The 17,500-nt window shown below is 39.7% G+C and overlaps 3 protein-coding genes across 3 annotated transcripts; all 3 read left to right on the forward strand.

The window, feature by feature from the left end:
• The first annotated feature begins 3,085 nt into the window (after nt 1–3,085).
• On the forward strand, nt 3,086–4,593 carry LOC125034927. The gene is made up of 3 exons (XM_047626974.1): nt 3,086–3,130; nt 3,701–3,886; nt 4,012–4,593. Exons 1-3 carry the CDS (start codon nt 3,086–3,088, stop codon nt 4,576–4,578), a joined length of 798 nt encoding a protein of 265 aa, XP_047482930.1. The 3' UTR covers nt 4,579–4,593.
• A 1,624-nt stretch (nt 4,594–6,217) lies between these two features.
• Nucleotides 6,218–8,511, forward strand: LOC125034928. The gene is made up of 3 exons (XM_047626975.1): nt 6,218–6,296; nt 7,471–7,713; nt 7,871–8,511. Exons 1-3 carry the CDS (start codon nt 6,218–6,220, stop codon nt 8,434–8,436), a joined length of 888 nt encoding a protein of 295 aa, XP_047482931.1. The 3' UTR covers nt 8,437–8,511.
• A 6,479-nt stretch (nt 8,512–14,990) lies between these two features.
• LOC125035388 lies at nt 14,991–15,990 on the forward strand. Its single transcript, XM_047627754.1, has 2 exons — nt 14,991–15,163; nt 15,315–15,990. The coding sequence occupies exons 1-2, from the start codon at nt 15,139–15,141 to the stop codon at nt 15,878–15,880; spliced, it is 591 nt and encodes a 196-aa protein (XP_047483710.1). The 5' UTR covers nt 14,991–15,138; the 3' UTR covers nt 15,881–15,990.
• Nucleotides 15,991–17,500: the final 1,510 nt, after the last annotated feature.

The raw sequence follows: 17,500 nt of genomic DNA on the forward strand, positions 1-17,500 counted from the left end.
CATCTGTCTCTGCCTGTCTGTCGTTCGCTATCTCTTTCTCTAATCTTTAGTGTTCTCTATCTCTATCTCTATCGTTCTCTATGTCTATCTCTATCTCTATCGTTATCTATCTCTATCTCTAGTTTTCTCTGTTTCTATGTCTATCGTTCTATATGTCTATATCTATTTCTGTCTATATCGTTTTCTACCTCTACCTCTATCTCTATTCCTGTCGTTCTCTATCTCTGTCTCTCTTTTATCTGTTGATATCTGCTGTTGCTTATCTTCTGTCTTTGTGTCTCAGTCTGTCTCTCTGTTTTGCCTCTGTTGCATTGCTGTTTGGTCGGCGCTTCGAAATAGGCTGAAGATTTGGGAAGATTATCATATCAAAACTTTTCGTGGTCAAGATTGGGTCTCAAATGCTGAGTGAGTGAGAGAGATAGATAGATAGATAGAGAGAGAGAGAGAGAGAGAGAGAGAGAGAGAGAGAGAGAGAACGAGAGAGAGAGAGAGAGAGAGGTAAGTATATATACATTCACACATATATGCATGCGTGCGCCTGAGTGTGCGTAAAGCTAGAGTTAAGAAGAGAATGACAGACAAAGAGAAAGAGGCAAGTACACACACATATACACAAGAGATAGAAAGATATATATGTATGTGTGTGTATGTGTGTGTGTGTGTGTGTGTGTGTGTCTGTCTGTGTATATATATATATATATTTTTTTTTTTTTTTTATGTAATTAGCACTAGTCAAGCTGTTATTTCATCTCTCCCTTGATATCATGACTATAACATAAATTTCATTAAAAGAAATAATATATCAAAATTCAAATCATCACCTGTATATATATATTTTTTAAAGTATATTACGTATATAATGATTTAGATTAACGCATTTTTGCAATATCTATCCAATCTGCCAACTACAATTTGAAATCTAATTGGGACACATTGAAATCTAAATCAATTAAGTGTTAACTAAGGAACAATGCACTATGTACATTTGATAGTAATCTTTAGACAGTTTAAAATATGCAGTATAACATTTAAACAAATAAACATTTAAACAGTTTAAAGTATGCAGTATAACAGTGTAACAGTTTAAATGATGCAGGATAACATTTACTCAGTTTAAAGTATGCAGTATAACACCTGAACCTGCAAACATTTAAACAGTTTAGGGTATGCAGTATAACATTTTACCATATGACATTTAAACAATTTTGAGTATGCAGTATAATATTTAAATAATTTAAAGTATGCGGTATAACATTTAGACATATAAACATTTAAACAGTATAAAGTATGCAATATAACATTGAAACGCTTAAACAGATTAAAGTATGTAGTGTAGCATTGAAACATATAACCACTTAAACATAAAAACATATAAACTAAACATCTTCAACATTTAAACATAAAGGCATATAAACTAAACACCTTCAACAATTAAACATAAAAACATATAAACTAAACACCTTCAACATTTAAACATAAAAGCATATAAACTACACATCAACATTTAAACATAAAAGAATATAAACTACACATTAACATTTGAACATAAACCCATATAAACTAAACACCTTCAACATTTAAACATAAAAACAATTAAAAGTTCGGGGCGATACGGCCGGCCTCGTTGAGATGAATCTGCTCCGCGGCTTCTCTCGTTGAGCGGCGCCGCGGGGGACTGGCGGCGGCGCTAAGCTTCCTTCCCTCGGTGTTGTGTTGACCAGGCGTTTGTTTCTCTCTCCTGTTTTTTGTGTTTTGTTTTTCTGTTTCTAGGGTTTTCTGTTTTTGTTTTTTTGTATTTTTTTGTTAATTGTTTTCTTATCGATTCGTTTGTTTTTTCCCGTTTCGTTTCTTTGTTTTTTTCTTTTCTCTGTTTTGTTTTTTTTTATTTATTTACATGCGTTTCTCTGTTTTTTTTTGTGATCTTATTTTTATTTTTATTTTATTTTATTTTTATTTTTCTTATTCTTTTTCTTTTCCCTTTTCTTTTTCTCTTTCTTTTTCTATTTTTCTTTCTTTTTCTTTTTCTTTCTCTTTTTCTTTTCTTTTTCCTTTTCCTTTCCCTTTTTCTTTCCTTTCCTTTTTGTTTGCCATTTTATTTTTAATTTTCTTCTCTTTCTTTTTCCTTTTTCTATTTCTTTTTCTTTTTCTCTTTCTTTTTCTTTTTCTCTTTCTTTTTCTTTTCTCTTTCTTTTTCTTTTTCTCTTTCTTTTTTTCTTTTTCTTTTTTTCTTTTTATTTTTCTCTTCTCTTTTTTCTTCTTTTCTGTGTCTTTTCTTCTTCTTCTTCTTTTCCCAAACGTTATGAAAATTAGGACCGTTGAGATATATCGTGTAAATGGAAGACGTTTCTAGATCTAAAAGTTAATTGTATTAATTACGTTATCTTTTGATCTCGTGGTTACTACGGTGATACACTTACGTAATCGGTATATATGATAACATCAATAATAATGTTTATATCTTTATGTGTGTGTGTGTGTGTGTGTGTGTGTGTGTGTGTGTGTGTGTGTGTGTGTGTGTGTGTGTGTGTGTGTGTGTGTGTGTAGAAAGAGAGAGAAAGAGTAACCGGAAAAAGCTGGCGAGTATATGTATTACCGATTATTGTTATCAAAGGAAATCATAAATTCTCGTCTGTGTTACGCTCCTTGCTACACACACAGCCCTTTCGCTTCGGTAAGTCTGAGCAAACATCTGGAAGGAAATGAAAAGGGAGCAGTTCGATGATAGGCTTCATATCGGTAATGAATTTATGTTTATGAATTTAATTAATAGAGCGTAAAGGATTGAATTAATTTCACACAGTTTTAGCCACGTAGACATACGGGCACGCATATGTATACATATTATTTACACACACACACACACACACACACATACACATACACACAACCACAATCACACACACACACACACACACACACACACACACACACACACACACACACACACACACACACACACACACACGCACACACACACAACCACAATCACACAAACACACACACGCTGAAACACAATCACACACACTACCACGCACGGATATACAAGAAAATGCACCAGCGCCGATAGGACCCGCACCACACACCCATGTTCCTTCGCCCAGTTGCTCTCACCAAGCAGCGACTCACCAAAGTAAACATTTACACACAGGCAAGCAAAATTTAAGAGCAGACTAATACATGTTTTTACGTTACTAGAAGCAAAAACTGTAACAGGTTCATTTTAGAAGGAAAGAAGACTCGCTTATGGCCGATCTTTTCCTTGCATTTTTATCGTTTTCTCTGTTGTTATTATCATTATTGTATCATTGGTTGTAGTAGTAATACGATCATCATTATTATTATCATCCTTATTGTTATTGTTTCTAATAATGATGATAATATTATTATTACTATTGTTATTTCTATCCTTATTATTTTTTATCATAATTTATTATTATCACTACTAATATTGTTGTATCATAACTTTTTCTTTTTAAATTTTAAGCTTAAAAGAAGTCACAGTATTCGGTGGTCTTCACAGGATTTTGCCACATGTGTGTAAAATATTTGCTTAGTCGTTTGGAGAATTTGAAAAAGAGACTAGCAGTTCAGAGTTAGGTACCAGTCGCTCTTGTTGAATAATCATGAGCGAAAACGTGAGTACTGGCGGCCACTATCCTAGATCCAACCTCTGTTCTCGCTCCAGCCTTGGTTCCGCTAGAGAAAGGTCCTCCGGGTGCGCTATATAGCCGTGGCGACGCCTTCCCTTGGCACAGTGCAACCTTTGGCACCTCGACGTCCCTCCCTCGCCTTCGCTCCGACCGCCATGATGCCCCGGTTCTCGCTGATGCTGGCGCTCGGTGAGTTGGGAGGGGAAAGAGGTGCTCCTTGGTGCTTCGGAGATGTTGTCTGATTTGGCGCTCTGGGATTTAGGGTAGACTTGTATTTTTATTTAATGTTAGTAATTCTATTTCTTTAATATTGGTTGACTTTTTATTCCTTCTATAATCTTACCAAGTAATAATCTTGTAGCCCTTGTGGGAGCCGTCCAAGCCGACAAGATGTTCAGCCCGCCCGCTCCTCCCGCCCCAGGATACTCGTACGGCGCCCCGGACCTCAGGGCCGACGCCTCTACCCTCGACCAGCAGGAACAGGACCCCTATCGCCGCCCTGGCCGCCAACATCCCCGGCGGAGGCGTCCCTGGCGAGGACTACCCCATCCTGGCCTCCGTCCCCGACACCGGCTTCTCGTGCGAGGACCAGGAATTCCCAGGCTACTATGCTGACACCGCCCCGGAGGCCGGCTGCCAAGTGTTCCACATCTGCCAGTTCGACGGCCACCACGACGCCTTCCTGTGCCCCAACGGCACCATCTTCAACCAGCAGTACTTCGTGTGCGACTGGTGGTTCAACGTGGACTGCGCCGCGTCCGTGCAGTTCCGAAGCCTCAACGCGGACATCGGCAAGATCCCCGAAGACGCCGCTGCCTCCGTCCGCAACGACGTCGTGGCACCCAACCAGCTCTATGGCACTCCCGAGGAGCGCCAGGCACACCCACCAACTCCTTCACAGTCCTACGGCAGACCAAACAGGTTCTAAATGCAAATTGGAAATAAGGACAGGCAACAGATCCAAGCGAATGCATTTTCTATTTATTAGTGTTTACGTCTCCCACTTTCTCTCTTTTTCCATTGTATATAAGCTTCCCTCCCATTTCTTTCTGCTATTCGAAAAATGTGATATCGAGCTTGAATTTGAAAGATACTCCAAAATTATATTATATTTAAAGCGCACATATCTTGTTTCATATCACACAGTTAAGCTTGGATAACATTTAACCCATATAGTGCAACGTCATAGACGGACAGATGAACAGATCGATAGACAGGTAGATAGACAAAAAATCACGTTCTGTAACAAAACTCTATACAAAAAAACATCTATATTTTCGAACACCGAACCGGAGTTTCTTCTCTACAAACAGTGGTTCAAAATCCAACCCCACTCCGGGGCCGAGAAAAAAAAAAAAATAATAATAATAAAAAGGCGAAAAAACATGATAAAAAGGCAAACAAACAAAAGTAAATCAAAATTGTAATTAAAGTAAAAAACAAAACAAATAAACGGTATAATAGAAATAGGGTTTTAACAAACTCCAGAAAAAAAATGTTGTCTCGTTTTGTATTTTGGAACCGAAGATATTCATGTATATGTAAATGAGAACTCAGCCTGTAATAGGAAGCTCATGAACTTCCAAGTAGTCATGTTCAAATAAAGAGTCGATGGAAGTCAAAGAAAAAGAAGGAGAAAAATATGATATGAAGAAGGGGGAGGAAGAGGAAGAGGAGGAAGGAAGGAATGAAAACAGGAGGAAGAAGATAATGATAAGGATGAGAATGAGGATGCAGATGAAGAGAAAAAGGAGAAGGAGCAGAAAAAGAAGAAAGAGAAGAAAAGGAAATAAGAAAAATAAGAAAAGGAAAAGGAAGAGGAGAAGGAGGAGGAGGAGGAGAAGGAGAGAGAGAAGTAAATCTGAAAGGAAGGAGAGAAGGAAGAGGAGGAGGAGACAGGAGGAGGAGGGGCTAAAAGAAAAAGAAGTGGGAAGAGGGAGGAGGGTGAGAAGAAGACAAAGAATAGAAAGGAGGAGGAGGAGGGAGGAAGAAGGAGAAAGAGGAGGAGGAGGAGGGAGGAAGAAGGAGAAGGAGGAGGAGGAGGGAGGAAGAAGGAGAAGGAGGAGGAGGATGAAGGAAGAAGAAGGAGGAGGAAGATGCAGAAGAAGAAGAAGGAGAAGGAACATGCAAAAGAAGAAGAAGGAGGAGGAGGAGAGGAAGCTGCAGGAGGTAGACGAGGAGGAAGAAGAGGAAGGAGGAGGAAGAAAAGGAGTGGCAAGAAGAGGAAGAAGAAGAACGAGGAAGAGGAGGAGGAGGAGGAGGAGCAGGAGATGACGTAGAAAGAGGTGTGAGAGAGAGAAGAGGAACAGAAGAATAACAGAAAAAAGGGAAGGAAAAGGGGACAAAGAGAGAGGAGAGAAGAGGAAAGAGAAGAAGGAAGGAGAGTAGGAGGAGGAAGGATAATAACTGATAATAATGATAACAATGATAATAATTATGATAATGATGGTGATAGTCATGATGATGGCGATAATAATGTTAATGATAATGATAACAATAGTGATGATGATAATAGTAAAAACAACAATAGCAATAACAACAACTATAATAATAGCAACGTTAATAATATGGCGCAGAAGACGACAAAAAAGAAGGTGAAAGAAGACGATTTGGATGAAATGAAGAAGCTGAAAAAGAAGAAGAGAAGTATGAGAAGGGGAAAAAGAAGAAGGGGAAGAGGAAAATGAATGGACATGGAAAAATGAGGATAAAGAGGAGGAAGAGGGGTGCGGGAAGAAGGAGAGGAGAATTAAAAGAAGGAGGAAGAGGAAGGGGAAGAGGAGAAGAAGGAGGAGGAACAAGGGGAAGGGGAAGAAGAGGAAGAGGATAAGGAACAAGCGGAAGAAGAAGAGGAGGAAGAGGGGGAAAGGGAAGAGGAGGAGGAACAATGGGAAAGGGGAGAGGAGGAAGATGAAGAGGAGGAGGAAGAGGAGGAGGAGGAGGAGGAGGAGGAGGAGAAGGAGAAGAAGATGATACTGTATGCAACATTACTGCTTTGTTACAACGTTGTAGAAAATATCACAAAATTCACCAGTTTCTAGACAAGTTAAACGTAACGAGGTCATGAATAACCCCAATAGTACGAACACAACTGCCCAAAAAGAGACATTTAGCCCCTTAGATATCACATCGAAAATTCAACCAAATAAAATCGTTGTGATTCCAAAGAGGTAATGTGGTCAAGCGTTCGCAGCGAATGTCTAACAAATAGCATTTAAAACAAAGAGACACATTTGAACACAATATGGAAAGAAAAGTCAATGTTATGATAACTCATCAAGATAAGGGCTGGATTGAAACAACTTGTTAGCGCCTGGAATTAATTAGGTACAGAGATAAAACAAAAAAGAAAAGAAAAAAAGAAAAGTCAAAGATGAAGTTTGATCTACTATTTAATTATTCAATTACTAAGCATTGTGATCTCATAAATGTACAGCGCTACTGTATATAGAATACTGAACTCCTTAGAGGCAGAAAAAAAACGTGTTAGAGAAATTACCTTTATGAATATATGAATACAGAAATATAAATCAAAGTATGAATAATATGCGTATATAATGATACCTCGTTTTAACAACATAGATATGGAAAATATTGCCTATGTACTGTTTTACTTAAACGCGAGAATATACAGCATTACTGAGATCATCATTTGTTTGATTAATGTTCTACTGTTGATAATATGAACATTGGAAACTTTTAATGCTAAAGTTAAGATTGCAATTCTTAACATATGAAATATTATCGGGGTTCGACAATCATTTCAGGTTCAATGATAAAAGAAAGAAGACACGACATTCAACATCGTATATACTTTAAGCTGTACCACTCTTGCTGAATATTGATGACCGAATCCCATTGAGAACGCATCCTGAGCTCTCCCTCCGTTCGAATCGAGGCGCTCAGGACAGCCTTGGTTCCGCCAGAGAAAGGTCCTCCGGGGCGCTATATAGCCGTGGCGACGCCTTCCCTTGGCACAGTGCAACCTTTGGCACCTCGACGTTCCTCCCCGCCTTCGCTCCGACCGCCATGATGCCCCGGTTCTCAATGATGCTGGCGCTCGGTGAGTTGGGAGGGAGATGCGCAGAAGGATGCTGTCTCTTTCCTGTTGGCTGACTTTTTGGTTTAGATTAGCTGTTCTGTTACATTTGAGTCTCTGCTTCTCTGCTGTCGACTATTTTTTCCATTCCTTCAATAAATATAGTATAATAATCTTACAGCCCTTGTGGGAGCCGTCCACGCCGACAAGATGTTCAGCCCGCCCGCTCCTCCCGCCCCAGGATACTCGTACGGCGCCCCGGACCTCAGGGCCGACGCCTCCACTCTCGACCAGCAGGAACAGGACCCCATCGCCGCCCTGGCCGCCAACATCCCCGGCGGAGGCGTCCCTGGCGAGGACTACCCCATCCTGGCCTCCGTCCCCGACACCGGCTTCTCGTGCGAGGACCAGGAATTCCCAGGCTACTATGCTGACACCGCCCCGGAGGCCGGCTGCCAAGTGTTCCACATCTGCCAGTTCGACGGCCGCCACGACGCCTTCCTGTGCCCCAACGGCACCATCTTCAACCAGCAGTACTTCGTGTGCGACTGGTGGTTCAACGTGGACTGCGCCGCGTCCGAGCAGTTCCGAAGTCTCAACGCGGACATCGGCAAGATCCCCGAAGACGCCGCTGCCTCCGTTCGCGACGACGTCGTGGCACCCGACCAGCTCTATGGCACTCCCGAGGAGCGCCAGGCACCTCCTCCAACCCCCTCTCAGTCGTATGGAAGACCCAATAGGTTCTAAATCATCAGTGTCTCCTCTCCGGATCTCACCGCTTCTCAACTGTTTATTTATGAATAAAATTTATCCGAGACATGATTTCCTACTTTTATTCGCAATCTGAATATTAAAGTTTACGCAAAATATTATTGTTAAATTTAAATATGATATACAATCAATTTCACTAGTATTATCAGTTGTGATCGACTTTGTTATCGTCGTATCAAGACTTTTAGTTAGTATCATGGTTATCATCATTATTATCATTAATGATGTTATTATCATTATTATTACTACCAGTATTATCATTATATATGTTATTATTATCATTATATATGTTATTATTATCATTATCTATATTATTATTATCATTATTAGTATCAATTGAATCGCTAGTATTCTCAATAATTTATGATGATATCATTATCATTATTATTATTTTATTATTACTATAGCTAATATCATCATCATTACTGTGATTATGATTACAATTATTATTATCATGATTATTTTTATGATTATTATCATCATGATCATGATAAATATCTCTTTTATCATTATTACTATCATAACGATAATCATTATCATTGTTATAATTCATTATTACTACTATTATTGTCATTATTCGTTATTACTATGATTATTGTTATGATTATTATCATTATCATTACCATTATTATTTTTATTATTATACTCATTATTATTTTTATTATTCTCATTATTATTATTATCATTATTATTATTATTATTATTTAAAAATCATATCTATAGTTATGAAAAAAAAAAAATTATTGTCATTATCATCAAAATAGTTGTTATTGTTATTGTTGTTATTATCATTATTATTATTGTTTATATTATCATTGGTATTATTGTTGATATTGTCATTGTTATCATTATCACTATGATTATTATTATTATTACTATCATTATCATTAGTATTGGTACTAGTATCAGTATTAGTATTAATACTAGCATTATTATCAGCATTAGCATCATTAGAATTATCATCATTAGAATTATCATCATTACATTTGTTACATTACGTAGTTCAACGCGGACTGCGCCGCGTCCGAACAGTCTCAACGCATCGGCAAGATCCCTGAAGACGTCGTTGTGGCACCCAGCCAGTTCTATGGCACTCCTGTGATTCGTCAGGTACCTCTTCCTGCTTTGTCGTAGTCTTACAGAAGACCAAATAGTTTCTAAATGATTTTACGTACAAACTGTAAGTGTCTCGAGTACCTCATGAAGCCAACATGTACAATTACTGTAAATACCTTATTCAGTTTCTCACGTCTTGATCACTATACGAAAATACATATTCATGTGCTTTCATGCTGGGAAGCAATAGAGCTTTCTCTCTTTATGAATAAATAAAAACTATTGTTATGAACAATCAGGATTTTGATGCGAAATGTGTGCGTATGTGTGCGCCTGATACCTAGAAAAATATAGATATCTATAAGTATTGTTGTTTAATTGATTTAAATGTCGTTACCTTGGGACAGAGCGAAAAGGGCGGCGCAGGCATTACGTTGGCATCAAATTATCATGAAGAGCCCAAGGCTCCTTTTAGAGTCAGCTTTAGTTACGGTTGCAGTAAGTAATTCACTCCAGTGGAATTTGCGAAGATCTGCTTCGCCTGGGCATTCTGTGTCTGTGACTTGGCCTGATTCAGCTATTTAGAGCTGTTTCAGCTGATTCATCATCACTGAATGCTTACCGCGGTGGCCGGGCTGTCAGCAGGCCCTCCAGCCAGCACGATGTTAGCAAGAAATATAACCTCTGCAGTCCGGAGGTCGTAAGGGGATGGGCCACATCTTGGGAAGCGCGTGTGCTCGCACTCCTGCAACGGCATCCGGCTCCACACGGTGCTTGCAATGCCAGTCAGCATATGGTCACTGCTGCCGCTAATCCGCCATGTACATTCTGAGTGGATCCACTCAACCAATGAGTCTGTCGGAAGACTCATTCCCTCTGCTGCCAATATGGCTGGAACCCTTCTTATGACGACTCGGAGGGAGAGGCTGATTCGGCTGAGAGAGGGACCCGAGCCCCCGCTCCACGACCAAGCGGCCGCCGTAAGCCGTGGCGGGCGACCTGCCTCCCTTACCCTATTTTCTCTTAGGGGCAACGCTGGCGGGGCGTGAGAGGAAGGAAGGCTGAGTGGAAGGCCTAGCCGTTAGCCGGACGCGTGTGAATGTGTCCTTGTTCTGTTTTGTTTTTAGGAATAGGGGAACATCAAATGAACGAAAATAGTAAAAAAAAAAAAAAAAAAAAAAAAAAAAAAAAAAATCCACAAATTGAAGGAAAGTAAAAAAAAAAAAAAAAAAAAATAAAATAAAAAAAAAACATAATAGAAAAAAACAAAAATATATTGATGAAATAAATAAATAGATAATACGTTGAGAAAAAGACGAGAAACTCACTTTGACTATCATTAAGAGGCACTGTATCCCTAAGATGAACAACTGAAACTGATTTCATAGTCATGACTTTGTGGTCACTAAGACGGGGTAATTGTTCTATTGCTTATTCCAATCAGAGAACACTGTATTAACGATCAATAACAACATCAAATCCGTAATCTTCAGTATACAGATCGAGAGTTTTAATTGGTATTGTTGTTGTTATAATCAATATTAGTTGCACATGCTATCCCTGCCACGTCTTTCTAGCTGTTGTGATGTTACTTTATGAATAATATTACTATTATATTTAAACAGAAATCATTCTCATCATGACTATTCTTGTTCTTCTAATTATCCTTTCTTTTGCCCTACTATTAACACCATAATAACAGTCAACTATCATTAGAATACTGTAGTTATTAATTGTTCCAAAACGGAACAAAATATACATTTACATCGATGTGTATATAAAGAGGGTCATAAACAGTACAAGATTCCAAAGTCAAATAGAAGATTTAACTGACTCCTTGTCAAAAAATCTATGAGATTTATTTATAACACACGATCTCAATGTGTTTCTGCGTCACAAAATGAAATTAATAATAATCTACAAAATCAAAGTCGTAACAATCTCTTTTCTTTGTCCCCTGAAGAAGTTACATGAATATAGTTTCTTTCTGTTTGTTTCGCCTACCTATTTAAGTCATCATTGTTTACCATCTTTTGGTAGTGGAAGTTTAAATTATTCCCATTTTTCTAGCGAGTTTTATATTTTCCTTTTGGGTTTGTATCCTGTGTTTATTTTGCTTCGAAATTGGTAATTCGTAAAGGTAAATTCATTTGGTGTATGGGGGCGCTGCTAATCATGGGTCTGTGTAATATGAGCTCTCTGCCTTAATACTTGAATGTCTATCAGTCTACCTATCCGCCTATATCTATCAGTCTTTCTATTTATTTATCTATCGATCTGTATCCAAGTCTATATTAACATCTATGCATCTGTATCTATATCTATGTATATTTATTTATTCATCTTTCTGTCTGTCTGTCTTTTTGTCTTCCTGTTTGTCTGTTTGTCTTTCTTTTGTCTGTCTGTCGGTCTGTCGGTCTGTCTGTTTGTCTGTCTGTCCGTTTGTCTGTCTGTCGGGCTGTCTTTTATCTTTCCATCTATGTCTATTTCTGTATCTATATTTACATCTATACACCTATATCTATATCTATATATATTTATTTATTCATCTTTCTGTCTGTCTGTCTGTCTGTTTGTCTTTCTGTTTGTCTTTCTGCCTGTCTGTCTGTCTGTCTATCTATCTGTCTGTATGTCTGTTTGTCTTTCTTTTTGTCTTTCTTTTTGTCTGTCTGTCTGTCGGTCTGTCGGTCTGTCTGTCTGTCTGTCTGTCTGTCTGTCTGTCTGTCTGTCTGTCTGTCTGTCTGTCTGTCTGTCTGTCTGTCTGTCTGTCTGTCTGTCTGTCTGTTGGTCTGTCTGTCTTTCTATCTGTCGATTTATTTAATTATATGTGACTGAACTCGCCAGTTTGTCGTAGTGGTCCCCTCACAGGTACTCGTATCTCTCAGCCAATCACACAACGTGACACAAATTGAGTCAGCCAATCAGGGCCGACTACCCACGACTATTGTGTTTGCCGCCACTGAAAGTTAGTTTTAAACATGTCTCAGACGTGATTTCGTTTTCCTCACTGCCTTTTCACTATTTTTCGTGCACTATGAGTGAAATAAGTGAAAGTTACTATTGGAAGGAGAAGACAGGAGAAACGAGATAAAAGTCAGAATGATAATAAATAGGGATTAAGTGCGAAATAATTAAAGTGCGAAATAATTAAGTGCGAAATAATAATCAGAATAATAACAAATAAGGAAAAAATAATTTTGTTGGATTTATTCTGAACTTAGTCATTATGTCAGCAATTGTATGATATTCATGATCGATAATATTATGAACAAAATAAAGTTGATATACTACTGTATTATATCTCTTGAATTGTGAACATACGATTATGATCTTTATGTGTATTTATGTGTGTGTTTAGGGAGTATAGTGATTTAGTTTATGTCCTGGTATGATGCAGAGTAATGTAGTGCTTGTCTTTGAAGAACAGTCGTATAAAGATTAGTCACGTAAAATAGTAGAAAGATTGTTACCGCTTGCTCTCTCTCTTTCTCTCTCACTCTCACTCTCACTCTCTCTCTCCCTCTCTCTCTCTCTCTCTCTCTCTCTCTCTCTCTCTCTCTCTCTCTCTCTCTCTCTCTCTCTCTCTCTCTCTCTCACTCTCTTTCTCTTTCTCTCTCTCTTTCTCTCTCTCTTTCTCTCTCACTCTCTCTCTCTCCCTCTCTCTCTTTTTCTCTCTCTCTCTCTCTTTCTCTCTCTCTCTCTCTCTCTCTCTCTCTCTCTCTCTCTCTCTCTCTCTCTCTCTCTCTCTCTCTCTCTATCTCTATCTATCTATCTATCTATATCTATCTATCTATCTATCTATCTCTCTCTATCTCTCTCTAACCCCCTCTCTCTCTCTCTAACCTTCTCTCTCTCTCTCTCTCTCTCTCTCTCTCTCTCTCTCTCTCTCTCTCTCTCTCTCTCTCTCTCTCTCTCTCTCTCTCTCTCTCTTTTCAATAGAGGCTTGATACATGATTTAAACTGGATAACAGACATGAATGCTGGCTTTTCATTTGATCTGACCTTGTAAATGCATTTCGATTATCTATTTATTTAGCTACATTAATCATCACTATCACCGTCATCATCACTACCATCATCATCACTATCACCTACTTCATCACCATCATCACCAACTTTATCACCAATTTCATCATCATCACCATCACCAACTTCATCACCATCATCATCATCATCACCATCATCATCATCATCATCACCAACTTCATCACCACCATAACCATCATCATCATTATGGATATAATAGTGATGCCAATAAGATGAAGATTTATTTTTAAGTCCGTCGTAAATCGGAAATTTGGGCAAAAGTTGATTTGAACCTTCTATTCATTTTACTCTCTTTGAACAACACCTCTACTTACAAGCTGAACTAACCAAAGCAACATCATTATAACTAAATAATTACATATTTCCTTGTTATTGATGGTAGTAGTGATACAGCTATTCTTGTTTATTATTAGAACTCTCTTTCTTTGTTGTTGTTGTTTGTTGCTTTTGTTTATATCAGTAACCTTTTGTGGGTTCTGACCAACATTTATCGTTGTGAATACAGAAAGGGGACGACAAAAGGTCAGATAGAATAATATTAATAATTCACATCAGATTTACAGACTTGCACACGTTTGTATAACTGTATATATGTAGATAGATAGATTAGATAGATAGGTTGACGAACAAACAGAGACAGATAAATAGATTGACAGATACATAGATAAACATACTCGTATATGCAGATAGATAAATAGGTACAGATAGATAACTTCGAAAAATTAAATACTATAGGATAGGGCCAGTGATTCATATCATTATCATTTTTCCCAGTATTATAACTTATAAATAAATTGTATTATTATCATTATTACTTTGAATGATATCATAAGAGGTGTTAATAATCTCAACATCATTGACTTTATCATTATCATGCACCTTAATATCAAGCTCATTATAATCAACATCACCATGTACTTTGTTCTTCTTTATTTTTCACCATTATCAAAATAGATATACTCTGGTCCCTATCGATTTTATAACCGTTATTATTAATGTTCTCTTTGTAATTTCCTAAATAGTTGACGTTGACGTCAGTAGATATATTTCAGAATAACTGTAACTTTTACACTGAATAAGTGCTCGTCTTTCCTTTTTCTCACAAAAAATACCAGCTGCATGAAATTTGTTGCAGCCGCCCCGAAAAAATATAAGTAAATTAATAAATGACTATATAAATGGATTAAGCGCACGGACATTCGGAACACACCTATAAAACAAACTACATCTAAATTTTTATTTTGTATAAAAGGCCATGACTTCATGCATATTCAGGCAAGCACGCACCGACGGACAGGGAGGGGCATGCGGAATCGCAAGCAAGAGCGCAGCAAGAGCTTCTTCCCAGAGCTGTTCCTCCTCCTTCGCTCACTCGCACAGACGAAACATTCTGGAAGGCGAGATGGCAGCGTATCCTAGGTCGCCTCCGTGCTCTCTCCTTGGGTCATCTGGGTCAGCCTTGGTCCTGCGAGAGAAAGGTGTCCGAGGCGCTATAAAGACACGCCGGCGTCTCCCTGGGCACAATCTACCCCAGACTTCCGTTCCTCTCTGCTCGACGCAACACTGCCGTTCGCGATGTCTGTGCTGCTGCTGACCCTAGGTAAGGCGGTCCTCGCTGGGCCTCGTCCGGAGAGCGGAGGGGCGACGGGGAGGGCGCTCCTCATGCGCTTCGTCCTCATGGTCCCTCGTGATTATTTCAGCATTTTTATTACATTTTTGTATATATATTTACAGCAAACTATCCCTTTCAGCTCTTCTGGGAGCCGTCCACGCCGACAAGATGTTCAGCCCGCCCGCTCCTCCCGCGCCAGGATACTCGTACGGCGCCCCGGACCTCAGGGCCGACGCCTCCACTCTTGACCAGCAGGAACAGGACCCCATCGCCGCCCTGGCCGCCAACATCCCCGGCGGAGGCGTCCCTGGCGAGGACTACCCCATCCTGGCCTCCGTCCCCGACACCGGCTTCTCGTGCGAGGACCAGGAATTCCCAGGCTACTATGCTGACACCGCCCCGGAGGCCGGCTGCCAAGTGTTTCACATCTGCCAGTTCGACGGCCGCGACGACGCCTTCCTGTGCCCCAACGGCACCATCTTCAACCAGCAGTACTTCGTGTGCGACTGGTGGTTCAACGTGGACTGCGCCGCGTCTGAGCAGTTCCGAAGTCTCAACGCGGACATCGGCAAGATCCCCGAAGACGCCGCTGCCTCCGTCCGCAACGACGCCGTGGCACCCAACCAGGTCTATGGCACTCCCGAGGAGCGCCAGGCACCTCCTCCAACTCCTTCTCAGTCTTATGGAAATCCCAATAGGTTCTAAACTATGGCAAGAATAAGATGCAGGCACATGTTTGTACATATTCCTCATATAGCTCATTATGCTTCATGTGATAAATTTATGCTCTGTAAATAAAGCTACCATCTGCAAAATAATTGTCTATTCATGATACGTGGTGCCAAACCTAGAGCGAAGAGAATTACCGTCGGCTCTCTCTCTCTCTTATTCTCCTTATCAATCTACCCATCTATCTTAGCAATTTACACAGTCTCCTTTTTAGGCCAGTATCGTATTAGTACAACAAATAAGACGTTGGTTGTCACTACAGCAAAGCCACAGGAACAACACATAAGGAAGATATAAGTTTCTCGGGCGAAGCAGGTAAATAAAGCCCTTTTTCGAGTGAAACTGATTACTTCGCTAAATGGACAGGTTTATGTCCGCCTCCCTCGCGCAAAAATGCCGGTGAAAAATACATGCAAACACACACTTTGATATATGTACATGTGTGTGCATTTGCCTGTTTGTGTGTGTTTAGTCCACAAGAAATACAATGACTGGGTAGGCATGAAGGATAGATAAAAGGGATCCAGGGGTTATATTGCACCGTAAAAGAGAAAGAGAAACACTTTTTTATGAGATGTACACTTAACTAAAAAAAAAAAAAAAAAAAAATCTGTACGGCTATTTTTTTCCCTCCCCTCCTCTCTCCCTCTCTCCCTCACTCCGTTTCCTTTCCCCTCCTTCCTTTCCTCCTAAAATAGATAAATAGCTATAGACAGCAAGGCAGACAGGCAGACAGATACACAGATAACCAGATGGACAGATAAACAAGCAGTGATAAACATACACATCGTGGAAATACCCACAATCAACAAGGACTGCACACAGAGCATTTACCTCACATATTTTTCTCTGTTTACTCCACAGGCCGTAAGTTGTGTAAAGTACCAACAAGACTGCATAAGGTATCTGCCAGAATAAGAAATACTTTTAAATCCAAAAAGTAAAATATACACGAATGTCAAAATTCATTCAGGTTACCTTATGTACACAAACATACGTAGGAGGACACGCGCAGTTTGGTATATCTTGAAAAGGATCTTTCTTTAGAGATAGAGAAAAAAAAGATAGATAAATAGACAGATAGAGAGAGGGGGAAAGGCAGCAAGAGAGAGGGAGAGAGGGTGAGAGGGAGAAAAGGAGAGAGAGAGAGAGATAAAAGTTAGACATATAGATAGATGAGTGAACTAGGACTTCTGCGAACAACAAAGGAGAGGAAGCCATGATCGCCTACGTCCTGAATGGATATGGCACCTAGAGAGATACAGATAGATAGAGATAGAGGAGGAGGCACAGAGAGAGAGTGAGAGAGTGAGAAAGAGAGACAGGAAGAGAGGGAGAGAGAGAGACTGGGAGAGAGTGAGAAAGAGAGAGAGGGAGAGAGGGAGAAAGAGAGACAGGGAGAGAGGGAGAGAGAGACACAGGGAGAAAGAGAGAAAGGGAGAGAGTGAGAAAGAGAGACAGGGGGAGAGGGAGAGAGAGAGAGACAGGGAGAGAGTGAGAAAGAGAGAGATGGAGAGAGGGAGAGAGTGAGAAAGAGAGACAGGGAGAGAGGGAGAGAGAGAGACAGGGTGAGTGAGAAAGAGAGAGGGGGAGAGA

Source organism: Penaeus chinensis, chromosome 19, assembly GCF_019202785.1.
Source record: "Penaeus chinensis breed Huanghai No. 1 chromosome 19, ASM1920278v2, whole genome shotgun sequence".
In the NCBI taxonomy this organism is placed as follows: Eukaryota; Metazoa; Arthropoda; class Malacostraca; order Decapoda; family Penaeidae; genus Penaeus; species Penaeus chinensis.

Excerpts from the sequence above, each read along its gene's own strand:
- LOC125035388 (XM_047627754.1), top strand. The coding sequence starts at position 15,139 with ATGTCTGTGCTGCTGCTGACCCTAG. Across the intron at positions 15,164-15,314 it reads TGTGCTGCTGCTGACCCTAG|CTCTTCTGGGAGCCGTCCAC; the intron begins GTAAGGCGGTCC and ends TATCCCTTTCAG.
- LOC125034928 (XM_047626975.1), top strand. The coding sequence starts at position 6,218 with ATGGCGCAGAAGACGACAAAAAAGAAGGTGAAAGAAGACGATTTGGAT. Across the intron at positions 6,297-7,470 it reads GCTGAAAAAGAAGAAGAGAA|CTGTACCACTCTTGCTGAAT; the intron begins GTATGAGAAGGG and ends ATATACTTTAAG. Across the intron at positions 7,714-7,870 it reads CTCAATGATGCTGGCGCTCG|CCCTTGTGGGAGCCGTCCAC; the intron begins GTGAGTTGGGAG and ends ATAATCTTACAG.
- LOC125034927 (XM_047626974.1), top strand. The coding sequence starts at position 3,086 with ATGTTCCTTCGCCCAGTTGCTCTCACCAAGCAGCGACTCACCAAA. Across the intron at positions 3,131-3,700 it reads CCAAGCAGCGACTCACCAAA|AGAAAGGTCCTCCGGGTGCG; the intron begins GTAAACATTTAC and ends TGGTTCCGCTAG. Across the intron at positions 3,887-4,011 it reads CTTGGTGCTTCGGAGATGTT|CCCTTGTGGGAGCCGTCCAA; the intron begins GTCTGATTTGGC and ends ATAATCTTGTAG.